The sequence below is a fragment of the Pelodiscus sinensis genome, chromosome 1 (genome assembly GCF_049634645.1).
Source record: "Pelodiscus sinensis isolate JC-2024 chromosome 1, ASM4963464v1, whole genome shotgun sequence".
Classification (NCBI taxonomy): domain Eukaryota; kingdom Metazoa; phylum Chordata; order Testudines; family Trionychidae; genus Pelodiscus; species Pelodiscus sinensis.
In genome coordinates this window covers 28648296-28675279 of record NC_134711.1, presented here as the reverse complement: position 1 = coordinate 28675279, position 26984 = coordinate 28648296, and the positions used below count along the sequence as shown (strand labels likewise).

Here is a 26984-nt window from a genome sequence, read left to right as displayed (position 1 = left end):
ACGAGAGGTTGGATGCGTCATGTTTCAGATTTCTGGGTGAGGTGGGCTGCTTTCAAAGAAAGGCAGAGGCAGTTGCAGGGGCAGAGTAACCAGATCTGAGAACCATATCTGATGCTTGCCAGGATGGCCTCTAATTTCTTTTGCTCAGGATCTTGAGGAGCAACAAAGATGGAGGATAGAGTTATAGTAATCCAAGGCCAAAAGATAAGGACAGCATCCCCCAACAAATTGCAACTGTGCTCTTCTCAAGCAGAATGTTTGGGACTTTGTATTGGATGGTTCTCTGGTAAGCCCCAGGTAAGATAACATTTTCTGAAATGCTGCATTATTTCATGACTACATAATAGTGGACATAATAGAAAGACTAATAAAACGAGTCCACTATTGTGTCCTGAAGTCCCAGTAAATAACTGAAATCTCTATGGGTATGTCTACACTACCACCCTAGTTCGAACTAGGGTTGTAATGTAGTCAACCGGAGTTGCACAAGGAGTGGAACGAGGAATGAGGAGTAACGGTAGTTTGGACTAGGAAGCCTAGTCCGAACTACCTAGTTCGTGCCACGTGTAGCCGCGGGGCACGGAGTCCGAACTAGCGGACATTTAAAAATGGCGGCGCCCGGCAACATGCAAATGAAGCCCGGGAAATTCAAATCCCGGGCTTCAGTTGCAACTCCGGTTGACTACATTACCACCCTAGTTCGAACTAGGGTGGTAGTGTACACATACCCTATGTGGTGGGACTCGCACTAGTTGCAGTTTAATGAACTCTGAGCATAAGGGCTAGGATCCTGTTCCTTGTTGGCAGTTTATAGGATAAACTGCTGCTTCGTTATCCAGCATTATTCTGATTGAGTGTCAAGGATACTGATCTCTTTTAGCTGATCTTGAGGACTAGCCATCTCAGTCTCTCTAGGTAAATTAATGAACTCTGCTGGATTGTGGTAAGTCTACCTGTTTGGCTGAAGGGAGTCAGCAGAGCTCCTCGGTAGCAGCAGGTGGTTGCTGGCTGCTAAACGCTGATGCCCACAGATGTGATTATTCCTGTGATTGCCTTTTCCTAGTCTTGTTCCAGCTTTGTTCTTGCCTCATTCACCTGTCCTACTCCAGTCCATTGCTTCCCTGCTAGCTCCTGACTCCTGCTCCAATTACTTGGCTTGACTCCTGGTTCTCAGCTCCAGCTTTGACACCCCTGCTCAACTCTTAGCTCACAAACCAACCAGTAGGTATGACTTCTGTGGTTGCAACTGGGATTGACCATCCCCACATTTGTGGCCCTGATGTTGGGTAGAAAGTGACAGCAAGCATATTGGCAGGATGTAACAATGAAAGATCTTTACAACTAGAGGAAGGAATTGAGGACCCACTGAGATATTGATATCCACTTAAATAGATGCTTAATGGAAAAGATGACAAACCTGAGCCAGGCTTCAAGATAATAGGAGCATAATCTTGCCAGGGGTGATACAAAAGGATGAGCTGCCATGTGGTCTTGTGTTGAAGGCAAAATCTTGCTGTGGTTTGCAGGTTTTGAGGATATGAGAGTCTGCATTGTGGTGAATCTGTTCATGGAAAAATATGTTAAGGATGTAGTGGAATCCAGCCTGGCTCTAATGAAGTCTATGTATTGTACAAGTATAAGAAAAGATTTTTGTGTGTTGAGTAGGGTGCCCAAGGAGCAGGAAAAGACAGAGTTTCGTTGGCTACCAACTGCATTTTCTGAAAGGAGCAACCCGTAAAGAGCTAACGTTAACCAGTGGCGGCTGCAGTAGTTCACCAGTCATTGGCTTCTGACTCGCATGAGGCCCGCTACAGGCAGGGGCTGCTCCAGTGTCCTGGCTGGAGCAGCCTCTGTTCTCAGTGGGCCTTGGCATGCCACAGGCAGGAGCTGCTCTGGCATCCTCACTGCAGCAGCCTTTATCTGTGGTGGGTCCGCTAGTGCAGCCCCTGCCTGAGACAGAGAGAGAAAGGAAGCTGCTCCAGCCCAGTGGCTGCTTCAGCCAGGCTGGAGTGCCCGCCCCTGCCTGCCCTCCCCTTTAATCTGTTAACTGATTAAACATATTGGTTAATTAACTGGCTTTAAAATCCCTCTAAAGAAAGATGTATAGTTATATGAAAGTATACATCCTGAAAGTTGAGGAAGACAAGCCTATCTCCTGGATCTAGAGAGGTTATTATTGCTACCAGAGTTACACTTCTGAATTACTGTGAACGGACAAAGTCCCAAGGTCCTGAATTGGTCTGAGTAGAATTCTTCCCTGAGAAAGTTCAGGTGGAACAGTTTCAATTGCCTCTAAGTATAGGAGAGATTGTAAATCTGGTGTATTCCTGAAAAAGGATGGGGATGATGCTCTGGAAAAATTAGCTGAACTGGATGGAATAGGCCAAACTCATCTCCAGGATCCATCTGTCAGAGGTTGTGAACGTCCACTCTGGTCTTGTGGCTGATGTTCAGTGAAATGAAATAAATCACAGAATAATTTGTGAAGTCATATTTTGCAATTGAGTCTTAATAATTTACCACTCTGAACTATGAAGAGGCAAAGGAGCAGTTTTTGTGGCAAAGCAGATCTAAATGTTTCAGTTCCTGGTCAGAAGGGGATGCTTTAGATTGATACTCTAGATTGTTTCTTTCACTGACAGCCTCAAAAGCCAAGGAGTTAGGGATAGGTTGAGATAAAAGGAGTACTCCAAGCATGTGGGGGGTAAATATAGGTGTTTTTTTTAAGTCAGTTCCCTTACAAATAGGTGGTAAGCTTGTATGAAATTTCATACAAGCTGATAAAGTTTCACTGATGGGCAAGGCAAATCAGGCATTGAAAAGAAGCTTGTTGTATGTCCAAAGCAAAGAACGCTGGGGTTCCTGAACTTTCTACAACATCCTTTGTTGGGCCTCTGTGATCCTTTTCTGGAAGGCCTTGAAATCATCTGAGTGGAATGGCTAAGAGAAGAAATAACAGCCTTACCGGGTAAGGAGGAGGTTTTGTGAAAGAATAGTGCCTCCACTTCTGCACTGGGATCTTACTCTTCTAGACATTCCTCTGTGGAAGGGGATCTGGTGTTGGTAGCTGTTGTTCTTGGCAGCACCGCTTGCATTAAAGTAATCTGCACATTTGATTATAGGAGGGTCCAAAGGTTCCCATAAGATCACTGTTGTGGGCTGATCTTGCCATGATTGGTGGGTCTTTCATCGGTTAGGGGTCTCTTCCTTGGGCCGCACCTCAAGTGAGGGAGACTGGAAAGGAAAGGTGGTGAATTTCTCTATCGACACCTCTCAGTCAGAGGAAGCGGCGAGGAGCAATAGGTGTCAGTACCTGAAGCTGGTGACAACTGGTAACCACACTGATACCAGAGGTTAAGCCTTTGTGAAAAGATGCAGTAGGACCAGAAGGTAATTCCTCTTCATAACCTTCAACAGCAGGGGATTCAAGGATCCCAGGGACCTCATGAGAAAGGAATCTGTATGGTACCACATAATCTGGAAAGTTCCTGGGTAGTAGCATATCACAAAGTACCAGCACCTCTACCATAGCCTAAGGAACACTGTTTTGAGGATGACAAATTCAAGTCCTAAGTCCTGGAAGAGTTCTTGTGCATAGAAGAATTCAAACCAATACTGATGCAGATGCCACTCACTAAGGATTGCTTCCTGGAAGTTCTCAGTATGCAACCTACAGGGTGCATCTAGATTACGTGGCTCCGTCGACGGAGCATGGTAAAGTAATTTACTCGACGTAGTCAATGAAATGGGGATTTAAATAATCCCCGCTTCATTAAAATAAAAATGGCTGCCACGCCGTGCTGACAATCAGCTGATTTGGCACAGCACGGCAGTCTAGATGCGGCACGGTCGACAAGGGAAGCCTTTGTTGACCGCTCCGGTATGCCTCGTGAAATGCAACCCGGGGATTAGGGAGTGCTGGTAACCTAAAAATTCTGGTTACCTGAAGAGGGGAGGAACCATGCGGGGCCTACAGGAGCCGTGCAGGGGCTGGGATGTGGCCTGTTGCGGGGAGGGGGGGGTGAGGGTGGGGATGGAAGCCGGAGGGCAGGAGGTGGAGATGGAGGGGGGCTGACCTGCCGGGGGTGCCAGGAGCTACAGGGGGAGCCGAGATGCTTGCTGCTTGCTTCTGGCTGCAGTTCGCCCCTCCCCCAGGTATGTGCTGCACACTCGTCTGAGGAGCAGCCCAGCACTCAAAAGGCCAGTTTCCTGGGTTTTGGGGAGGTTTTTTGTTTTGCTTTTCCCCGCGTCAGAAATTTGCCAGTTTCTACAGTTTTCCGGATAGTGCAGGTTTTACTGTATAAGGAAAGCACCCTACAAACATCCAAGGTATGCAGGAGTGCGTCTTGTTAGGATGAATGGGGCTTGGAAAGGAAAATAGGGAGAACAATAGGTTAATTGACATGGAAGTCGGAGCACACTTTCAGTATAAAGGAAGGGTGAGGGCGGAGTGTAACACTGTCCCTAGTGTAAGGTGGTGTCACCATAAAGGCCACAAGCTCACTCACCCTGCGGGCAGATATTATAGACGACAGAAAGGTGACTTTCATGATCATTAGAGACAGTGGGCAGGTTTCCAATGGCTCAAACAAGGGCTGAATGAGAGTGTCCAACACCATCTGCAAGTTCCATGACAGAGGTGGGGACCTATATGGCAGGTTAAGATTGTGTAGACCCTTCAAGAATCTTCTCATGGTGGGGTGTGCAAAAATGGAATATCCGTCAAACCTGGGGTGGAAGGCAATAATAGCAGCCACACTGAAAGAACTCAGGGATAACCCTGATTTCTTTAGGTCACGCATGTAGTCTAAAATTACATGGAGTGGTGTCACATATGGGTCAATTTTACTTGCGTACACCATACCCTGACTCTTTTCCATTTTTGGGGATAGGTAGTGTGTGTGGATCTTTCATATGATCCAAGCAGAGTGTTTCAGACTCTTGAAACCAACAAGGAGCCAGCCAGTCAGGTATAAAATCTAAGGTTGGGGGTGCAGTAGGATTCCTCCATTCTGGATCAACAAATCGTGGTGGTTTGGGAGGAAATGGGGAGGGGGAGGCGATTGGAGAGATATCCGAGAGAGATACAGAAATCACGTCTGCCTAGACTAGGAGGGGGCTGTGAGGATTATCCAAACCCTATCTCTCCTGACTTCTTCAAGAACTCTTGAGATGAGGGGGATTGGTGGAAATGTATAGAGTAGCAGGCCATTCCAGCTGATTAGGAAGGTATCTCCTAATGATCCATATCCCACATCCACTCTGGAACAATACTAAGGGCATTTGGCATTGTAGCAGGAGGCGAATAGATCTATATGGGAAAATCCCCATCAGCAGAAGATGGCCTGAAGCATTTGGTGATGAATCTCCCACTCGTAGTCTATGCTGCAGTGCCTGCTCAAAGTGTCCACTATATTATTGTTGATGCCGGGTAGATATGATGCAGTTATGGTGACATTATGGTGGACACCAATTCCATAGGTGCACTGCTTCAACACAAAGAGTGGAAGAGCAGGCTCCTCCTTGACAGTTGATATAGTTCGTTGTTGTCATGTTGTTGGTATTTTGATTGCGCAGTTGTGACTGTGTGCATGAAAGTGTTTGCAGGCATTGGCCACCACTCATAATTCCAGAAGGTTGATATGAAGATCTGTATCATGGTCAGATTATCAACCCTGGGCAAAATGTCTGTCTAAGTGGGTGCCCCATCCCAGTAGAAAGGCATCAGTCATGATTTGTGGTTGATCATGGTGGAATGGGACGCCTGCCAGGAGATTATCTACCATTTGAGGGAAGCAACCACATTGGATGGAAGAGAGAGATGCTTGTAAATATGATTTTTGGAAGGGACATATTGATGTCAGCCAATATTGAAGGCAACAAAAATGTATGCAGGCGTAGCATCCACCATAGGACGCTACTGCTACGTGCATCAGTACAGTGGAACTCATGGAAGCTGTCACAAGTGGGTCCTGTATGGATTGGAATGTTTGCATAGGTAAGTAGGTACAGGCAGTAATGGAGTATAAAGTCCAGAGTCTGCATTGGATGAAATGTGGACTTTTGCTCATTCATAATGAGACCGAGTGATTTAAATAGATTCCTGGCTGTACCTATCATGTTGTGTGTTTCCATGCAGGATGAGCCCTTTATAAAGCAACCGTTGAGATATGGGAAGATCATAATGTCCTGTTGACCTAGATATGCCACAACTACTGTGAGTGTCTTTGAAAACACTCTGGGGGCAGATGAAAGGCCGAAGGGCAAAATGCAATATTGGAAATATTCTGATGCTATCATGAAATGAAGGAATCATCTGTGGGCTGGATGGATGGTCATGTGAAAATACACATCTTGCAGATCGAGGGCTGCAAACCAATCTCCCTCACCCAGCACTGGAATTATAGATGCCAGGGTAACCATTTTGAACCACTGCTTACATAAGTATTTGTTGAGGTTGTACAGATAGGCTGTGTCCACACTGGCACCCTTTTCCGTAAAAGGGATGCTAATGAGACACTTCGGAATTGCAAATTCTACAGGGGATTTAAATATTCCCCGCAGCATTTGCATGAACATGGCTGCCACTTTTTTCCAGCTCGGGGTTTTGCCGGAGAAAAGCGCCAGTCTAGACAGGATCTTGTGGAAAATAAGCCCTTTTCCGGAAGATCCCTTATTCCTACTTGAAAGAATTGAATGCATTTTTGTGAGACATGTGCCTCTCCTAGGCACCTAATGCATGAGGACTGCCCATCTGATGCCAGCATCGGTTTGAGACAGCCATTGCAATTCTTGAAACTGGGCAAGCCGAGGGGGGAGGAAGGAGGAGGGGATGCTTCAGGGAAGGGTAGAGAGAAAATTCAAAAGCTATTAATATACAAAAAGAACAGAAATTGAAATGCAGGCAAAATTAAACTTAAACCAAGTGCTTACATCTATAATACTAAAACTGCTTTATTAGAGCTGCTTCCTCAGGCTTCCTTTGGTCCTTCTTTGCTCTATTGCAGTGGTTCTCAAACTTTTTTGGCCCATAGCCCACCTGATTCAATGCAAACCTTTTCGTGGACTACCATTTGCTAATGAAAACTTGCTGTTAATTACATAATTATACCCAAGCCATTTGCTAGTGCTATATCTAGGGAGAGCGGTTTAATTTAACCAGTAAAAAGAAAATATTAATTTAAACAAATTAAGCACTTTAACTTTTTCATGTTAGTTTATCAACATTTTAAATAAAGTAAAATATTAATTTATATCCAACACAAAAGGTTTCAAAGTTTTCTTTATTGCAGAGATGGAGAAATCTTTTGTGGGTCGGGGACTACTGACCTACAGAAAAATCAGTTGGGGGACTACAAGGCAAAAAAACCCTCCAAAAACCCCTAACCCACACTGATGTGGCTCACAACTGAGATACCTCATCCTCTGGTGCTCCAGCCCTATGGTGGAGGGACAAGAAGGACTGAAGTTCCGGGCTTCCCACAGGCCACATTTATTCTTCTGGGATTACTGGATTTTGTGAACCTCTCTAGACTCTGGGTTGGAGACAAAAGTGAGGGGGTCAGTGTGTGGGACAGGGCTGCCAGTGAGTGGGATCGGGACAGGGGATGCAGGATCTGGGCAGGAGGGAGTGATGGGAGGAAGATAGAGTGCAGCAGCAGGCTGGGAGTACGGTGTCAGGGGGGGAAGGGTGCAAGAGCAAGGGATGGTGCAGTATGTGGCTAGGAGGGAGGGTAGAGAAGCAGGCTGGAGAAAAGATAGCCATCCGGGAGAAGGGAGGGTGCAGGAGCAGGCTGGAGGGGAGGGGCATCTGGCTAGGAGGGAGGGTGCAGGAGCAGGCTGGAGGATGCAAGGTCTCAAGGGGGCATGAGGTGCTGGGGATGCAGGTTCTGGGCACGTGGGGGGGGCACTTACCTGCCTTCGTGCCCCCTGCCATTCCCAGGTACCATATCCCAGGCACAGCCTCCCGCTGCTCCCATTGGCTGGAATCCAGCCAATGGGAGCAGTGGGGAAAGCCTCCAGGCAGTGCGTCCTTACACTGCTTTTCCCCAGCCAGGAAAGGGGAGCAGCAGTGTGTGGAGCCAGTTCCAGCTCTACTTCTTCCCCATGAGACAGATCTGGTGGGGAGGCATGGGGCTTCCCTCCCCCACACCCTCCCATCAGGAAGCCAGTCCTGGCACTTCAACCTCGTGGGAGCGGGGGGAGCACTGAAAAGCGTGGGCTTCCTGCAGTGGGGAGAGGAAGGGAGGAAAGGGGGTCTGAGCTCGAGCTGCGGACTACCTGGAAAGGGACTGCAGTTTGAGAAGCACTACTTTATTGGCAGAAGACCGATGGGGTAGGAAAGCCCACCTTATCCTGCACTCAGGCAGGAAAAATCCCCCACCTCAGTGGGGTCTAGGCCTTGACTTTGTAGGCCAGGAGAGGGAGGTGGGCTCCACATAGGGTTGCAAGTTGTCCAGATTTGAACTGGACAGTTCAGTATTTGAGCTTTCTGTTTGGGGAAACAAATTGATAAAATATAATGTCCAGTATTTTCTAAAGATGATGTAATATAGATTGTGATGTAATGTCAAGTGTGTCTGGTATTTTTGTTGAAACCATATGGCATCCCTAGCTCCACAGGGGTATGTGGCCATGGCCCCTGCAGGCAGGAATGCTAGGATGAAAGCCCTCTACAGGGAGCAGGAGTCTCTCCTATCTGCTCTGAATGAAGCTGACTTTTGAATACATCCTGGGCCTTGTGGAAGGTATGAAATTGGACTCATTCCCTACGCCTAAATGGCAGCTCAGTGAGTGGGGATAGGCTTAGAGAAACCCCTGCCTTTCCCAATATGAGATCCCTTTTAGCCAATAAACAGACCTCATCCACCCTCTCTATCATCCTACCATAGTCCAACTCCAATCTTCTGCCCCCCAAATTACCCCCACTCCCATTCACTGCTCCTCAGAATGATCTTTTCCTGTCACAAATAAACCACCTCACCATCCCAAAAAAATGGAAACCCTTCCAACCCACTGAAAAGAGCGTGTAATTTATTTTTTTACAGGATATGACAAGTAGTTTAAAAATTTACTGAATTATAGAAATATTTGTTCATATAACCCACACAAATCAAAGCAAACATTTGAAAAATTTCAAAACAAATGCCTTTAAAAAAGATTATATTCAGAATTTAATCACTGTCCTTTTTTGTTTGTGAAGATTCTTTACATGCAGCACCTTTTTAAAAAACAAACTCTCTCTTGAATATAGTCTCTGCAATCCAGGATTTCTGAATGCCTTGGTTAATCAATTTAATCAAATATATAAAGGGGTTTGAAGAACCGTCCCATCCATATGGCGGCTTAGGGCAGCCACTCCAGACCCTGCACTTTTAAGGGCCCCTAGGCATCAGCCCCAGCCATCCTAGGGACAGGATCCATGTGATTACCTGGGATTGGGGACCTGGCATGGTGGCAGCAGATTTCCCCCCCCCCCCCCCCCCCACACACACTCACTGTGGTTGAGAGACCTGGCAGCCTGCTCTGCCCCACCCTACTACCCTCTCCCATCCCACTGGGCCTGGGTCTCTAGGGTAGAGGGAATTTTCCCAGGCTCTGCAGGTTTGTCTTACAATATGAAGAATTTATAATTTAGCATCCAGATTAGAGGCTAAAAAATAATGGAAAGGACAATCAAAATTAATATTGCCAGCCTGTATTAAATGTTTTACTTTTTAATTAGAAAGTTAAATGTGACAGTACAAAGCAGTCTTTGTTCTGTGTTTGTATAGGCTTATTACAATGGGGTCTTGTCCCTGACTGAGGCGTTTGATGCTACAATCAAAATTGCCGTGATTTTTCAGTCCCTCTGAAGCATCTGGCACAGGGCCACTGTTGGAAGACAGGATACTTGGCTAGATAGACTATCCAGGTTAGGTAACAGATTAGATTTCTTGGTCCACATACATGGAGATAACACCATATTCAGCCTTGTAAGACATATTAGGTAGAGAGCATGGTTGTCAGACATTATATAGTACTAGATTATCGATTATCTATTAACAGCACACTACCTACGGATCAGTATAGAGGAAGTACATGGCATCAAGAGACCTGCCCCTAATGTCTAAGCTCACCTCAAGCCCAGATCCAGAATAAATGTCAGAGCCATAACATTCTCTTTACTCAGCAACCCCAGACAAACCTACCCTTTTTCTCTCCCAAATGAGCTGCAAGGTCCTCTGCAGCCTTCACACATAATGCTCCCAATGATCCTCTTCTACCCTCTTCTTCCAAACAGTTACAGATACCCAGGGATTCCTCTTCCAAAAAGTCTCTCTTCACTTATTAATAAAATAGTTACACTCAACAGTTATTACAGCCGTGCCATCAAAATCTGGAGGCTAGCAAGTAGACTGCCTCAACTATTGGGCTCAACAAAAGTGTGAATGAGGAGATGTCAGCACTTCATTTACCTAAAACGATAACTTTTTTAAAAAGCATATCCCTTCCCAATGTACACTCTGCATGATGGACATATAAAAATCCCATTTTAGAAAAGAATTACACACACTTTACATCACAACACACCACAATCCCGGTATTTTTGTCTGATGCATTTGACACGATTTGCTAGGAAATACTATCAACATTCTAAAGAATAGCATAGCTTTTAATTATAAGATACACCTAAGGAATAATCCCATAATAAACAGAGTACTATAACCATCCACTTACATGCTTTGATAGGTTGGGACTCTTTGAATCAACATCATATCTAAAATATGAAAGAAAAACAATTACTCCCAGGTGGCAGAGTTAAGGAAATGTAAAAACAGACTTTCCAGTTTATTCACATATACAAAATAAATATTCACAATTGATATAAGACATTTGAATAGAAACTTCAGGAGTAAATAAGATTACCTCATACCAGAAAAAAAAAAACACAGTTACTAAATCTGATCCATAACTGTTATTCTTTGGGATGTGTTGCAAATAAACATCAGACATTAGGGCCTCATTGATTACCACCTGCACTTTGAGTAAGGAGCAGCCCATTAAGGCAGTACATGTGCTCTCTGGTGCCTTATGCTGCTACATGATAGTATAAAGGGCAGAACCACTTTGACCTTTCATTTCCTTCTTTGTAGATAGATGGATATAGAGGGGGAAAAGGTAGGGATGTAAAATCCTGTTTAATTAGTTAACCAATTAAGTGTTAAACAAACTTAACTAGTTAATCAATTAACCAGAGCAGGCGAGGGGACGCTCCTCCCCCACTACTGCCACAGTCAGAGGCCACTCTGGCTGGGCTGTAGTGCCTCAGCCTGCTGAGGCCGGGCCCACCACGGTTAGAGGCTGCTCTGGCCAGGTTTCAGCATGTCCCGACCGCAGCAGGCCCCACGGGGCTAGAGTAGCCCCGTGCCCATGGCAGGCAGAGGGCTGCTCCAGCTCCCACCAGTTAACTAACATCCCTAGAAGAAAGATGAGTCATGGAGTGCACATATCCAAATATCTTTGAAAAACAGTTACATAAACTGTTTTTTTTCTTCTTCAGGTCACTGCATATATCCAGCCATCCCACTTCAGATGAGTCACACATAGTTCAGTTTGGAGATGGGATCAGACTACTTAAATAATAGCTGAAAAACTACATGTCCAAATCTGGCATCATCTCTAAACTGTTGGGAAATGGCATAATGAGAAGCAAATGTAGATACTAAAGATCAGTTTACAACTTGGAAAATTCCAGGTTAAGCACGTAAGCTAGAAAAGGTAAAGAGGCTGCACGAGATATAACAATGTCCCAGAACCCTATTTGATGCCATTACATTAGCCAGGTCATAACAAAATGAGAAGATTCATGTGAAGATACCTTAAGGTGAGACTGGAAGTCCCTTCATTCTGTCTCCAAACAACTGTGAGAAAGATTAATACCAGGGGTGGGCAAAAATTTGTGGCTGCAGGCCACTTAAAATTTTTTTTTAAGTGGCCCTGGGCTGCCCTGGAAAGGATGGAGCCTAAAACAGAAGGGATGGGGCCAGGATGCTGCTGAGCTTCCCCACCCACAGACCATGATTGCTCTGCAGGTGGGGGAGCTCCTTTGCCCCCCTTTCCCACTAAGCATCTATGCCTCTGGAAGGGTGGGAAGAGACTTTGGCCTGGGGTCAGGAAGAGCATGCAATCAGGGCTTGGGGGCGGGGAAGTGTGTGAAGTCTCCTCCCACCCTGCCAGGAGCACACGGCACTTCAAAGTGCAACATGCTCCTTGCAGGGCAGAGGAAACTTTGTGCACTTCCAGACCCTAATTGGTCAGGGGACGGTGTAGTGGCAGGGCCTCCGTGGGCCAAATCCAGCCTGCAGAGGCCCATTTGCCCACCCTGATCTATACAGTTTAGTCCTGTTCAAGTAAAATGTTAACATTGTCCTAATGGAGCAAAAAGCTTAGGGAAGAAAGTTGGAAAATATATTGCATGATTGATGTGGAAGTGAAAAATTTTGGATATGGTATACTTTATCCTTATGTACGGAGACTGTTAGCCCCTTACTTATACTCAGTGGGAGTTTCTGGTTGGCCAGCTCCCAGTACCAAAAAGGGAAGGGTCCATGAGACTGACAGTCCCCAGGGACAATGGGAAGAGGCCAACACTCCAGGTCAGCCTGACTGACAGGTTGGACAAGCCAATGAGGGAATTAGGAGGCCAGGTCCCGTCCTCCGTGTGAGCTGGGATTTTCTGGGTCTCTGAGTCAAAGGGGGAGAGAGCTAAGAAGAGCAGCAAGGAGAGCAAGCTGTGCTGAGGAGCAGACCTGCAGTGACAGAGCCAGAGGCACACACAGCTCAAAGAGAGCAGACCCTGTGCTAAGAAGCAGACCTGCAGTGACCAGAGCCAAAGAGGTCAGAGAAGCAACGCAAGGAGCTGGAGGCTGGCAAAGCAGCACAGTCTGGAGCTGGGTGTGGTGAGCAGTTGGGACCAGCAAAGGGGGGAAAAGATGCTCTGGGTAGGGACACACCACCAGCCAAGAGGCCCTGCAGGCCAGAGTAGGAGAGGGATTGTAACTCCAACTGGGAGAGAGGTCCTGCTATCTAGAGCCTGAAGTCGTGTGGTTACTGCCAGAGCAAGCGTGTCCAACCTGCAGCCCCCCCTGCAGCACAGCCACGGCCTGAGAAAGAGCCCTGGGACCTATAAGGAACAGGCTGTGAATGGTCCTTACACAATGCAAACTGCTGTTTGTGATGTCCCTGGGCTACAGAGAGGGACTATGTGTTCTCTTTTAACCTCTCTAATTTTTTCCTTATTCTTTTCGTTTTAATCAGTTACTGTTTAATAAATTGTATTTGCTTTGAACTGTATGTAATGATCAGTGGGTCAAGAAAGCATCCAGTGCGAAGAGAGCACCCCGGAGTGGGAACACCGTAGCCCCTGCCCTAAGTGACTACAAGGTTGAGTATTAAGCCCCAGAAAACCTGGGCCCAGCCTTGTTGGGATTGCCAGGACTCTGCTACTCAGGAGAGTGGAAGGGGAGCCCTCAGGGTCAGGAAGGCCTTTGAGTAAAGGAAGTGGGAGTGGGGACTCAGATCCTTTCACTGGTCCATTTCACTGGGGTAGTATAGAAGCCAGGAAAGTTCACCGCAATAGCGGGACCATTCCCCCGCTTACTCTTACAGAAGTACATATATGGAGAGTCAGACACCAGAGCTCTTAATTAAACCACTCTTCTGGCTGAAGCAATTGCCACAGAAAAGACTATCTTCACTGAGAGATGGAGCAATAAACAGGTAGCTAGCAATTCAAAGGAAGGACCTATTGGTTTTGTTAAAGGGGAAACAGGTTTTTGAAAAGTTTGGATTGGTTATGTGCTCAGTAGAAAAATCTGAGCAACATGGGATTGTTTAAAGGCAAGTGATTACAGAAAGCGGAAAGCCATGACAGCAGCTAAGTGGATCCTGACAGAACTAATGATAGCTGCTAGGTGGACCGTGAGGGCATGTCTATACTGGGGAGTTATTTCGAAATAACTTCTTATTTAAAAAATACAAGGCAAGCATCCACACTACCACGCCTGTTATTTAGAAATAATGGGCTTGTTATTTTGAAGTGGTAACTCCTGCTTGTGAACAGGAATAAGCTTATTTTGAAATAGCTATTTTGGGAGTTATTATTTCTGAATAACTTATTTCGAAATAACCTGGTAATATAGACACAGCCTGACAGAACTAACGAACCCTTATGTTTCAGATATATCAGAAACCAGACTAGGGAAACCTCTTTTTGGAAGGACTAGTCAGACACTTTTTCTCTTGATCAGATAATGTTAAGTTCCCCTAAGCACTTCAGGCACCGGTATGTCTAAACTACATCCCTCTGATAAAAGAGGGATGTAAATTAGGCAAATCGAAAGTGCAAATGAAGTGGGGATTTAAGTATCCCGCACTTCATCTGCATAATGGCATGCGAGCGCTTTTTCAAAAAAAGGATTTTTCGAAAGTGAAAGCGCCGTCTAGACACGGTTCTTTCAACCCCCACCCTTTTCGAAAGATCCCATACTCCTCAAAAAATGAGTAACAGATCTTTTGAAAAAGATCTGTTACTCATTTTTTGAGGAGTATGGGATCTTTCGAAAAGGGTGGGGGTTGAAAGAACCGTGTCCCCACGGGTGCTCCACTACCCGCCCTCCTCCCCGCTTCAGAGTCCACTCTTCTTTTGTGTCTTACAGACTCTGAGGCGATCTCAAGGAACTGGCGGGAGCCTGGATCGTGCGCCAAAAAAAAAAAAAAAAGAGCACGAATGCCGCGAGCCCCGTGGCACATGCACGGTCCGGCTGGATACTGCTTTTAACAAGCCTCCGTCTGCGGCACTGGGGCAAGCCCAGTACCCATAGTGGAGCACCTGCGGGGACAACATCTCAAAGAATGATAGTTACTGCACTGAGGTAAGTAACTTCGCTTTCTTCTTTGAGGATGTCCCCGCGAGTGCTCCACTATGGGTGACTGCATAGCAGTGGTCACCAGAACAGAAGGAGGACAGGAGGAGTCCCTATTTATCCGCTGTGGTGAGCACAGCAGTCCCCACCGCCCCATCGGAATGAATGCCCAAAGATAAAGAGTAATGTTTGGCAAAGGTTTCATGTGACGACCAGGTGGCCGACCTACAAATGTCCTTGAGGGAGACCCCCTTTAAGAAAAGCTGTCGAGGTCGCCATGGCCCTAGTGGAGTGGGCTCGTGGCCGGGTGGATAGGGGTAAGCATTTCACTGTATAAGATTGCATTATGCATGAGGTTATGAGATTTGAAATCCTCTGAGAAGATAACGGTTGTCCCTTCGACCTATGTGCCAGGGAGATGAATAAGTGGTCCGTACGTCTAAAGGGTTTGGTACAGTCTATACAGAAGGCTAAGCCCCTTCGCGCATCCAGGGAGCATAGGGCTGCTTCCTGCGGTGAGGAGTGGGGCTTCGGGAAGAAAACTGGTAGGGTTACTGGTTCGTTGACATGAAAACGAGACAATTTTTGGGATGAATCTGGGGTGCAGTCTCAGTACTGCCCCATCATTTTGAAATATCATATATGGTGGCATGGCCATCATGACCGAAAGCTCGCCCACCCTGCGTGCCGACGTTATAGCGAGAAAGAAGATCGTTTTTCCTAGTCAGGAGGTGCAAGGGTACAGTCGCCAAAGGTTCAAATGGTGGCCTCATTAGGGCCTTGAGGACTAGATCCAGGTTCCACATCGGCGGGACTGGGTCCCGTGCAGGCTCATGTTGGCAAGACCCTTGAGCAGTCTCTTCGTAGTGGGGTGGGCGAAGATGGAAATGCCATCCACCAGTGGTGTAAAGGCTGAGATGGCCACCAAGTGTACCTTGATGGAAGCTAATGCAAGTCCTGTCTCTTTTAGGTGTATTACATAGTTGAGCACCAAAGGAATAGAAGGCCGTTCCGGGAGGTAGTGTTTCATGGCACATCAGGAGATGAATCTACGCCACTTGTGAAGGTAAGTTTTCCTTGTGGTTTGTCATCTACTGTGTACGAGGATGTGCTGAACTGGTGACAAACAGAGGGATCACCCAGTTAGGAACCATGCTGTGAGGTTCAGGGTGTGTGTGTGTGTGCGCGTGTGTATCTGGGGGTGTTCCAGGCATCCTAAGTTGTGGGTGAGAAGATTTGGGAGGGGTGGGAGGTGAATTGGTGCACATTAGGACAGACGGTGGAGGAAGGGGAGCCAGTGCTGGCGCGGTCAATCCAGTGCGATGAGGATGAGTCTCGCCCTGTCTGCCCTCACCTTTTGACGAGCTCTCAGGATCAACAGTATGGGAGGGAAGGCATAGAGGCAGGGTTCATGTCAGTTCATGAGAAAGGCATCCCCCAGGGATGCATGGCTGAGGCCCACCCTGGTACAGTACTTGTGGCATTTCACGTTGCAGGAGGTTGCGAAGAGATCCACTCAGAGTCCCCCAGCGTCGGAAGAGGTCGAGTAGGAAGCCCTCGTGCAATTCCCACTAGTGCCGAATTTCGCATCGAAGTGCCAGCTTAGGAAGTCTGTGGTCACGTTAGTGGTGCCAGGTAAGTAAGATACCTTAGGTGTTATTCCGTGGTAAATGCACCAATTCCAGAAGCTGATAGCTTCCGTGCATAAGGAAGGGGAACGCGCACCGCCCTGGCGATTCACATAATACATGGCCGTGACGTTGTCCATGAGTATCCTCACCATGGTGTTTTGGATGTGATTGAGGAAGGATTTTCAGGCATTGAAGATGGCGCGTCCTTCTAAAAAGTTTATATGTAGTCGTGCGTCTCGTGGGGACCATTGTCCCTGTGCTGAGAGAGACCCCATGTGTGCTCCCCAGCCTAGCAGAGAAGCGTCTGTTGTGATTTGGTGGAGGGGTTGTTGATAACGGAAAGGTACCCGACAGGAGATTCTTGCAACTGGTCCACCACAGGAGTGATCGTGTAACGAAGGGTGGAGGTGTTATTGGCCTGTGGAGGTCACGTCTGGTGTGGTTGTAGACCAGTGTCAGCCAGTATTGAAGGGCGCGGAAGTGTAATCTGGCATGTTTGACCACGTATGTCGTGGCGGCCATATGGCCCATCAATCCCAGGCATGTTATGAGCGGGACAGTGGGGCTGACAGTAATGGTATGGACGAGGTCCTGGATGGCCTGAAATCTTTGCAGAGGTAGAAAGGCTCTGCCTGCCAGTGAGTCCAGGCGGGCACCTATGAACTCGAGGTTCTGGGTAGGGTGCAAAACAGACTTTTGCTCGTTGAGGAGGAGTCCGAGCCAGTGGAAGACCCACTTGGTGAGCTGAATCATATGGGAGACCTCGCATGCAGAAGGACCTTTGAGAAAGCAATCATCCAAGTACAGGAAGATGACTACTCCTTGCCGTCAGAGGAAGGCAACGACTACCACTAACACTTTTGAAAATACTCTGGGGGCTGAGGATAGCCCGAAGGGGAAGACCTTGTATTGAAAGTGATCCTTTCCGACGACAAACCATACGAACCTTCTGTGGGCTGGGTGGATAGGGACATAGAAATAGGCGTCCTGGAGGTTGAGGGCGGCAAACCAGTCTTGTTGATCGAATGTGGGAATTATGGCAGCTAAAGAGATCATTTTGAATTGTTGTTTCTGCAAGAATTTGTTCAGACGGCAGAGGTCTAAGATGGGACGTCAACCTCCGGGCCTTTTCTGGGTGAGGAAGTAGTGAGAGTAGAAGCCCCTGTTTTTGAACTCATTTGGGACTGGCTCTATGGCACCCAGAAAGAGAAGCGGTTGACTTCAGCTTGTAGGAGAACCTCGTGAGAGGGGTCCCTGAAAAGGGACGGGGTGGGAGGGGCGGTGGGTGGAATAGAGGTGAAGGGAATGCGGTAACCCACTTGAACAATTTCCAGTACCCATCTGTCCGTGGTGATTTTGGCCCATTGGTGGAAGAGGGGCCTCAACCGGTGGTGAAAAAGTTGGGTAGGACGACATGTGGTGCTGCCTGTGACTGTCTGCTCTCCCCCGACCAAGGCATCAAACTTGCTGCTTGGTGTTGGGGGTCATATTTGGCCTGCCGTTTGGATTGCGGCGACGCTGAGGCTTCTGGTGTGAGTGTTGGTTATCAAAACCCCTCTGTTGCTGGTGTGCTGTTGCTATTGGTGTCTAATGTAAGGATAATCATACCTACGTTGGTATGGAGTGTAACGACGCCTCCTGAAGGGGAGTGTATACATCCCCAGTGTTCGCAGGGTTCTTTGGGAGTCCTTACAAGAGTGTAGCATAGTGTCCATATTTTCCACAAAAAGCTTGTCTCTGTCAAAGGGTAAGTCCTCAACTTTGCTCTGAAGCTCCTTAGGGACCCCTCCCACTTGAAGGTACGAGGCCCTCCACATAAAGATGGTGGTAGCAGTAGAGCATGCGGCGGTGTCAGTGACGTCCATAGCCATTTGAAGAGACGTCCTTGCAGATGTATAGCCTTCTTGGATAACTGACTTCCAAATAGATTTGAGTCTGGCAAATGATCCATGATAGGAGTCAACCGTGAAAAAGTATCAAAGGTGTGGTTGGACAGGTGTGCAGAATAATTGGCAATTCTCAGGAGCAATTTTGCCGATGTGTAGATCCCTCCTGCCTAGGAGGTCTAATCTCTTCGTCTCCTTGTTGGAGCCCTGTTGTTTGAAGTGAGGGGCCTTAACCCTCTGTTGGGTTGCATTAACAACTAAGGAGTTTGGTTGAGGATGGGCAAAGAGGAATTCCGTGCCCTTTGGGGGAATGAAATATTTCCTGTCGGCCCTTTTATGTGTCAGTAGAGCGGACGCTGGAGCGTGCCATATTTCATCTGCAATTTCCAGGATGCCCTCATAGAGGGGAATAGCCAGACGTGACTTGTGCTGCAGCTGGAGGTTCCTGAAGAGTTTATGTTGCTAGTCTTTAAGTTCCTGTAGTGGTATTTCCTGGGTGATGGCTACTCGTTTGAACAACTCCTGAAACTGGTGGAAGTCATCAGGCGAGGAGACCTCGCCTGGAGTGAATGCTTCATCTGGCAGAGAGGAATGAGATGGAGAACCCCCGGCTGGCTGATCCCTCAGAACCGGAGCACGTCCCCTTCGCGGAAGCTGGGAAGGTGAAGCCGTTCGCTGTGGTGGGTTAAGGGGAGCCGGAGTTGGTGAAAGCTTGGGTGAAGCATGGTCATATGGAGATTGTGAATGATAGGAATACCTGCTGCGATGGTCTCGGGAGTAACGGTCATCGTGGCATAGATCGTCCTGCGGTGAGCGTCTGTCCAGGTAGCGAGAGTGCGAACGATATCAATGGTAGCGTGGAGAATATGGTGAGTGAGAGCGGTTATATGATGCCCTGGAAGAAGCAGGGGAGATGGAGGGTTGTCCGTAGAGAGATCTTTGAGGAAAGGATCGAGCAGCCAGGAATGGGGATGGAATCCTGGAGGGGGGAGGAGGAGACTTGCAGCGGCTCCCACTGTGGTACGGGGAGCGCAGTGCTGGAAGGGATTCTAATGGTGCCGGAGAGAAGAGGAGAGAGCAAGAGCAGCTCCGGGGAGATAGACGCAGCCGCACGGGGCTCAGCGTGCTGGCTTGGGAGGCACACGCTGAAGCGCTAGCCTGCGCCGCAGTCCCCAGTGCTGGCAGTTCAGGCACCGTAGCAGCCAGTGCTCTAGTGGAGACCAGGCACACTGGTGCTGAGAGCTCTGGCACCGCGCGGTGGTTTGAAGGCAGTGTGGGTGTCGGCGCCATCCCCAGCAGGTTGGAGGGAGCCCTCATTGGTGGCTCAGGGGTCAGTGCCGGCAGCACAAGTGCAGGCTAAGCTGATGGTGCCTCTGAAGCTGAGGTCTGCCTCGGCTCCCGTGGCTGTTTGGTTTTGTGAGGCACTGCGGTTGCGGAATGCAGCTTTATAATGTCAGAGGTTCCTGGTCTGTGCCCCTGGCTCTCCCGGCTGTGCAAGGCAACCGGCAGAGATCTGGTAGGGAAGAGCCTGGGTTTCTTTTGATTGGCAGTAGTGGGGGATGAAGCCCGTCACTTAGGGGGCTGTTCCCCGTGTCAAGTTACTGGATTTTGAGGGGAGCAGCCAGATCACTGCTGTACCAATGGCAGGGGGTGTTGGCCCCAGAGTGGTACAAAGGGGGGCCATGTGAGGTGTCAAACAAAAGCTTACTTTCTTCTGATTCTGTATCTGCTCTTCATATATCTATAGAATGTCTGTGTGTGGAGTTAAGAATCTGTAATCTGTATGGAGACTGGAAGTCTCTCTGAATGTGGTTGAGCATTGGGCAGAGCCCGGCCTATAGACATGCTAATTAGCGAGGCCCTGTGGGACAATAGCACTAAAGGGGCCAAGGACACACCTTGGGAATGGTGACGGACACCTAAGGGCTACCAGCAGGGAACACAGTGATAGACCACTGGCCTGGTGACCTGGTTCAGCCGAGAAAAGAGCAGGAAGGATATATAAAGATGCCATGTGGCTGACTCCATCTTGGTACTCAGCTCAGCACTTCATCCCAGAGGCAGCAATGCAGGGATCGAAGAGCCGGAAAGAACTGTGGACCCATCCTGACCTAGGATGCTCAACAAGGACTTGTAAGCCAGCAGCTGTAACCTCTCTGTTAGAGCCTGCATCAAGAACTGGGAGATTTGATGCATGTAATGTATGATACTTTAGCAACCTCACTCTCATGCTTTTCTTTCTTGTGGTAATAAACCTTTAGATGGTAGATTCTAAAGGATTGGCTCAGCGTGATTTGTGGGTAAGGTCCAGAGGGCAAATTGACCAGGGATCTGTGGTTGGTTTCTTGGAACCGGACAGAATTCGTTCAGGGTAGGTGGGATTGGGTGCTAAGACCCCCCACCTGTGTATGAGGCCCGGGGCCATCTGGGGCACAGATATTGCTTGGATGTCAGAGGGGTTTTGCTCATGAGGCTTCAGGCAGGCTGCTGACGCGCTCTGTGGGACTGGTTTGTCGCCTGTTTGGAGAGGTCAACGGTCTGGGGGTTTTAAGGAGCCCCAAAGTTGAGCAATTCGCCCTGAGCGGACGCCCTCAGCTGTGACCAAACACGGCCCGGTCTGTCATACCCTGGTAGTAATGTGCTGCGGATGCAGGACTTTATCGAAGAGGAGCATCCGACAACACCTCTCCCTGTCCTTCTTGGCCCTGGAAGTAAGTTTACAGCAGTGGGGACATTTCTGGGGAACGTGAGTTTCACCCAGACACTTTATGCAGTCAGAGTGGCCGCCGGAGGCTGGCATTGCCACCCGGCAAGAGCCGAATTTCTTGAAGCCGGATGACAGGCCAGGTTTGAGCCGGCTGTCAGATAGAGGGTTCTTTGTTATAAGCATGGAGAAAAGTATGTTTCTGTGCTTTTCCTCTTCTCCAGTAAGGATTTGTAGTTTTTTTTTTTTTTTTTTTTTTTTTTTTGAGGAGCAACTATGTACAGGAGACAAATCGCAAAAACAGCTGGGAGAGAGAAAGACAGAAGGTAACTCTGCCGCGTTAATTTTTCTTTCTTTTTCTCTTGTTTTTTTTGGTTTTGTTTGTTTGTTTTCTGAAACTGATGGGGTAGGGAGGAAAATGGAGGAAGAAACAGTAGGTAGAGGTATGTACAATGGAAGGCTAGAGCAAAGCTAGTCTCCAAGAGCTGAAGTGAAGAGCGTGGTTCCAAGCGTCTGCAGCCTGAGGCGGTCTTGAGGAACTGGTGGGAGCCTGGACCGCGCGCCAAGTAAAGAGCGCGAATGCCGCGAGCCCCGCAGCGCATGCGCGGTCTGGCCGGATACTGCTTTTAACAAGCCGCCGTTTGCGGCGCCGGGGCAAGCCCAGCACCCCTAGTGGAGCACCCTCGGGGACATCCTCAAAGAAGAACCCAGCATCAGAGGGGCTGGAGAGCCCCATCCAGGAACTCCACAACAGCAGCAGGGCGTAGGTGGAGAGCCCCAGCCAGGAATCCCCCTATGGCAGCAGGGCTGGCAGCAGGGCAGGGTGTCCCGTAGCCTGGAGAGGAGCCTGGGAGTGAGCCAGAGATCAGTGAGGATAACTAACCTTTTCTGGTATGGAAAACTCCCTGATTCAGGACCACTTAAGTCCTGAGGGTGCCAGACCAGAGAGGTCCTCTAATGCAGTGGTCCCCAACGCGGTGCCCGCGGGCGCCATGGCGCCCGCCGGGGCATTTGTAGGCGCCCGCCGACAACCCGGGCTGGCCCCGCCCCCCCGGCGCGCGGCGCACTGGAGGCGCCGGCCCCAGGCGCGTGACACGCACTGGCGCCTGGTGCGTGGCGCTCGGGTGGCCCCAGCCGCGGGGCACATGCGGGCGCGCGGCGCCGGTGCCAGCCCCAAGCGCGCAGCTCGGGCGGCGGCGCCAGCCCCGGGCCCACGGCACAAGGGGCTCGGGCGGCCCCCGCCCCCGGGCGCCCGGCGCTTGAGTGGCCCCGCCCCCGGGCGCCCGGCGCTTGAGTGGCCCCACCCCCGGGCGCCCGGGAGCCCATAAAGGTTGCGGACCACTGCTCTAATGTGATATATTCTCCTCTGCAATATACAAACTGGACTATACATAAAAGAATAAATGGGCACAAATTAGACAGAAGAAACTAGCAGGAAAACACTTCAACCTCCCTGGACATATTGTTGTCCAAATCCTTTTTTAATCTTTAAAGTTTGTAAACTGGTTATTTTACCCTGTGCATCTTCCATTAATTTTGTTATGTATAAAGTTAATGGCATTTATATTGAGAGAATAATATTGCTTTCAGGTATTTTAATAAACCTAATTTTCTGACCATAAAAAGCTCTTTTACAGCAGAACTAGCAAAGGACAGGGAATCTACTGCTGCAAAATTTCTCGTCTCCCATTTAGCTGAGGATTGTGTATCTGGCTCAAAAGTGGCCATTTCAGACACTAGGTTTAAGTCTTCACAAGGAAGTTCTATAGCTATACCATCATTTAAGGAGGAGCATTTCTATGCCAGTGTTTCCCAATTGGTGCTCCATGGAACCCCAGGGTTCCGCAAAGCAAAAGTAAGGGTTCCGCAAGAATGTGGCATTGCCCTGCCCCCTCTTAAAGAGACAGAGTATTTTGCAGGGTTTTTTTGCTCAACCAATTCTGGTGGGGCTTTTTTTTTTTTTTTTGCTTGCCAAATTTTACTCTGGGAACCCTAGGGGTTCCTTGAAATTATTTTAAGCTGAAAAGGGTTCCATGGCCAAATAAAATCAGGAAACACTGTTCTATGCACATCTTGTTCAGATGCTAGGAGCCTGAACTTAGTTTCTCAAGGCAGATATTGAACTCAGGGTTGACCCTTAGTTACACCACTGTAATTCAAAGGACTAACTGCAATGGAGTCAGTATATTTATTGATTTACACTGGTGTGACAGAAGAGTTTGCCTAGAACATGCAATTAATTTTTTTTAAAATAAACTGTATGAAGTGTCAAAATACTGTGAACTTTCTCAAATATATTTAAAGTCAGAAGCAATTGTATAAAAATCAATGTTTGGCAGTTAATTAATATCTGTGTAATTCAGAGGAGAGAAGAAAGGTAGGACCCTTCCACCTCCTTTAACACAAAAAATAGCTTAATAGCTAATTGTTACTGATATGTAACAAAGAAGCAAAAGTAAAATCAGAGTTAAATCTGACATTTCATTCTTTTCCAGTGAAGTGGCCCCTTACAATTTTACTTATCCTGCATAGTAGAAATTATATATATATTTTGTTGCTGCTTTTCTTTTTAAAAGGAAAGAATTTACTCTATAGAGCAATTGAAAATTTTATTATTTAGGACTGTAGATCCAAAAAATAGAATTGTTCCATTTAGCTAAGACCACAATATGGCTTAGGACCAAAGTAATAAATATTAAGGTGTGGCATAGTGGGGGTGCTGTCTGCTCTGTGACCCGGGGTCCCCCTGCGCTGTGATGGGAGATTCTCACTGACTCACCCACATGTGTATTAACCCAGACACCTAGGCTCAGCCTCCCAGGATGGGAGACGAAGGTGGGCGGAGACCAACACCTGGCTGGGGGAGGGGGGGAGGGCTGGAAGAGAGTTTTTGAGTTTGTCTGGAATCATGGAGGAAGCAGCCTAAGCAAAGAGGCTAGGATTTAAGGACCCAGTCTCCTCCATCTCAAAGGGGGCTGAGGCATCCTAGGCCTGGCCCTGTAACCGGATTACATCTATGCTGTGTTGTATCCTGGAGAAGCAATAAACTCCTTCTATTCTACCGGCTGGAGTCTGTTCATGCCACTATGGGGGTGCAGGAGGCGGGGGAACCCCAATGCATCGCCACATAAGGAATGACTAGCTGCCTCAACTTTGAATTTCCTGTGAATAGTTGCTATCAGATATGTTTAAAAATATAACCACTTATATTTTAAAATCAACTTTTTAAATTATGTGTATGAAAATAAAGTGAAAAGTCACTTTTTTAAAAGTGTTATTTGCCATACTGATGTAAAGATGTTCATATATTGTGCTTATTTAGATACAGCTTTGTGGAACAGTGATAATGTAAAGACATATGATCCCAAAGGGACCTGCAGGAGGAACTGTACCTGTCAATGAGCCAAGGACAAAATGGCCTATAAATAGTAAATATATATGCTAACTTATAGAATGAGGCTTTAAAAATGTATTAGAAGTGCTAAGTGTGTTTGTCTACTACTGCTAAAATAACAGGAACTGAAACATCGACTGCCTAATATCCCCACTCAAAATGTCTGCTTATAAGGGGGTGCACTCACTTTTCATGAGCACCCTCTGACTAAGTGCTGTGCCTACACTTTGTCACTATTAGTGGTTTCTCTTCAATGACTGAGCATCTTGACAGTCACACACAATCTGTATTTGAAATAACAAGGCAAACCCCTTCAGGTTATGAGTCCATTAGGGCCTCTCTACCTATGTTCTTTCACTCTCTCCTCCCCCGCCCCCCAGTAGGGTTCCTTTCTGGAAGCACTGTCTTCGCCCTCTCAGAGCCTTTTTGGCCCCCGCCCTTCAGCTCCTGGCCACTTCCCACACTGGCTAATGGGCGGGTGGGTTAGAGGGGCCTGGGCCTGCTCTCTGCTTCAGGTCTCTGATTGGCTGCTTCTCAAACAGCCACTTTAGGCAGCTTAGAGAACCTCTCTACTAGGAATGGGAACAATTATTCAACTAGTTGCTTCCCACCCCCACTGCCTCTGTCAGAAAAAGGCAGCAAGGGAAGTGGGGGGGAGATGAGGATACTTCAAAGTGGCAGCACCACGTGGAGACTGGGGCCACACCCTGGGATCCACACGGCACTGCCACTCTGAAACACTGCATGCAGACCGGGGCCAGCTGGGGTGTCCCCAGGCTGCACATGTTGTTTCAAAACGGCTTCACCGTGTGGAGTCCGGGATCAGCTGGGGACTCCCCCACAGACCCTGGGTTCCATGCTGCTGCTGCTTTGAAACATCACCTGGATCCTGGCACAGGGCTCCCCACAGCATTTCAAAGCAGCAGCATTGCATGGAGCCCTGGCTTACAGGATACTGTCCCATTGGCCCCATGTTCCTCGCAATGCTTTCACTACACTCCAAAAGGTGGAGGCGCCCTATTAACTACTCCAAATTGCATCGACTAGTCGATTAGTCAGTTATTCATAATTTAACATCCCTACCCTCTACTGACCTTTTCTTGGGCGAGGTGTAGCAGGACCCCAAGCAGGGGTCCTCAGGACCTATTCCACTCTGTCACACTGCCCCTCGGTATTTTTGCCAGAAAAGTATGTCTCTAAAGAGAGTCAGGAAAAAAAGCTACCGCACCCATCTTTAAGTTTACTGACAATGAAGATAAATAGCAGAAATCAAGTGTTTTGGTTTTTGTATGTTGAAAGGTAGATAAATAACATTCTATGTGTTAACTACACATATACCAGAATATATTGCATTTTTTATAAATTTGTAGGGTCAGTAAAATTTCTGGATTTTTGACATAGCAAATTATTTCCTGAGTACATGTTTGAATACATTTTGTGTACCGTCTTGTTTTCCAGGAAGCTGAGATGAAATTTAAAATGGTCATTGTAAATACTTCCTGTTCTGTTATCTATAGCCTTCCTGTCCTAATCACTGTAATATCTCACTAAGTAATAGGTGCTCAGATAAGTGATATGACTGACATTTGCCAAGTGAGGTTCATTCTTTTTCTAATCTCACTTAGGAAGGCAGGACTGTGCGTATATGCACTTCACAGGCTTTTGATTTGGGTAGGATCTGTTTTATTTTAATTCTATTTTGTCTATTAACAAATGCAAGTTTGAAGAAGCTTATCGTGCCCTTGGATTAGAAGTTGTGGTGATCTTCTGTATTAGTTCTACAGTCTTGAACTAGTCCCTAAAAATTACCTCTGTCTCTGTACTTCACAGGTTGACCCACACATCTACAGAAGGTAAAGCTTCATTGTCTTAGCTAATGGGTCATAATAGACCTGAAGTACCATTAATGGCCATCTCTTAGCATGACTACATTAATAACAAAGGTTTATACTCCATTTCCTAACTTGATCTACAAAGGTGATCCATGTATATAAATGGAAAATTAATATTCAATAGATGACAAGCTTTTCAGTGATCTCTCATATGATGTCTCTCTCATCAAGGACATTTCATCAATGTCAACTCATACTCATAAGTATATTCTCATAAGGCATATAGAATGCCCCATCACAGTGATCTTGGTTGGGGGGGTGGAGAGGGACAGAGAACAAATTACTTTTCTCTCTCCCTTCCTATGATTTTCCATCTACAAGATAGAAATAATAATGCTCAACCACTTTATGAAGCGTTTTGAGATGTACAAAGGTAGTTACTATGGATTATTGCATCTACTTCCATATAGAGACAGCATCTAGTTTAATCTTTCAAGAATATCAGAAGGCCTATTCTTTCCCATAAAATGTGTACCTATAAGTAGCACAAGAAGATAGCTTTTGGGATATATTTATTCTGTAAATGGTTAACCCTCAGATATATATATGTAGGAGGATAAAAACCTGTCAA

General features: G+C 47.3%; 1 protein-coding gene across 9 annotated transcripts in view; it reads right to left on the bottom strand.

Moving 5' to 3' along the window:
* Window positions 1-26984, bottom strand: part of CPNE8 (copine 8) — a 215527-nt gene that overhangs the window by 142813 nt on the left and 45730 nt on the right. For all 9 annotated transcript variants that reach the window (XR_012903543.1, XR_012903544.1, XR_012903542.1 and 6 more), the window contains one exon: window positions 10720-10759. Coding sequence is in view for 6 of the 9 variants with exons in the window: in XM_075927580.1 (XP_075783695.1) it covers window positions 10720-10759 (40 nt within the window). In the remaining 3 variants the exon portion in view is untranslated. The remainder of the gene's footprint in view (window positions 1-10719; window positions 10760-26984) is intronic.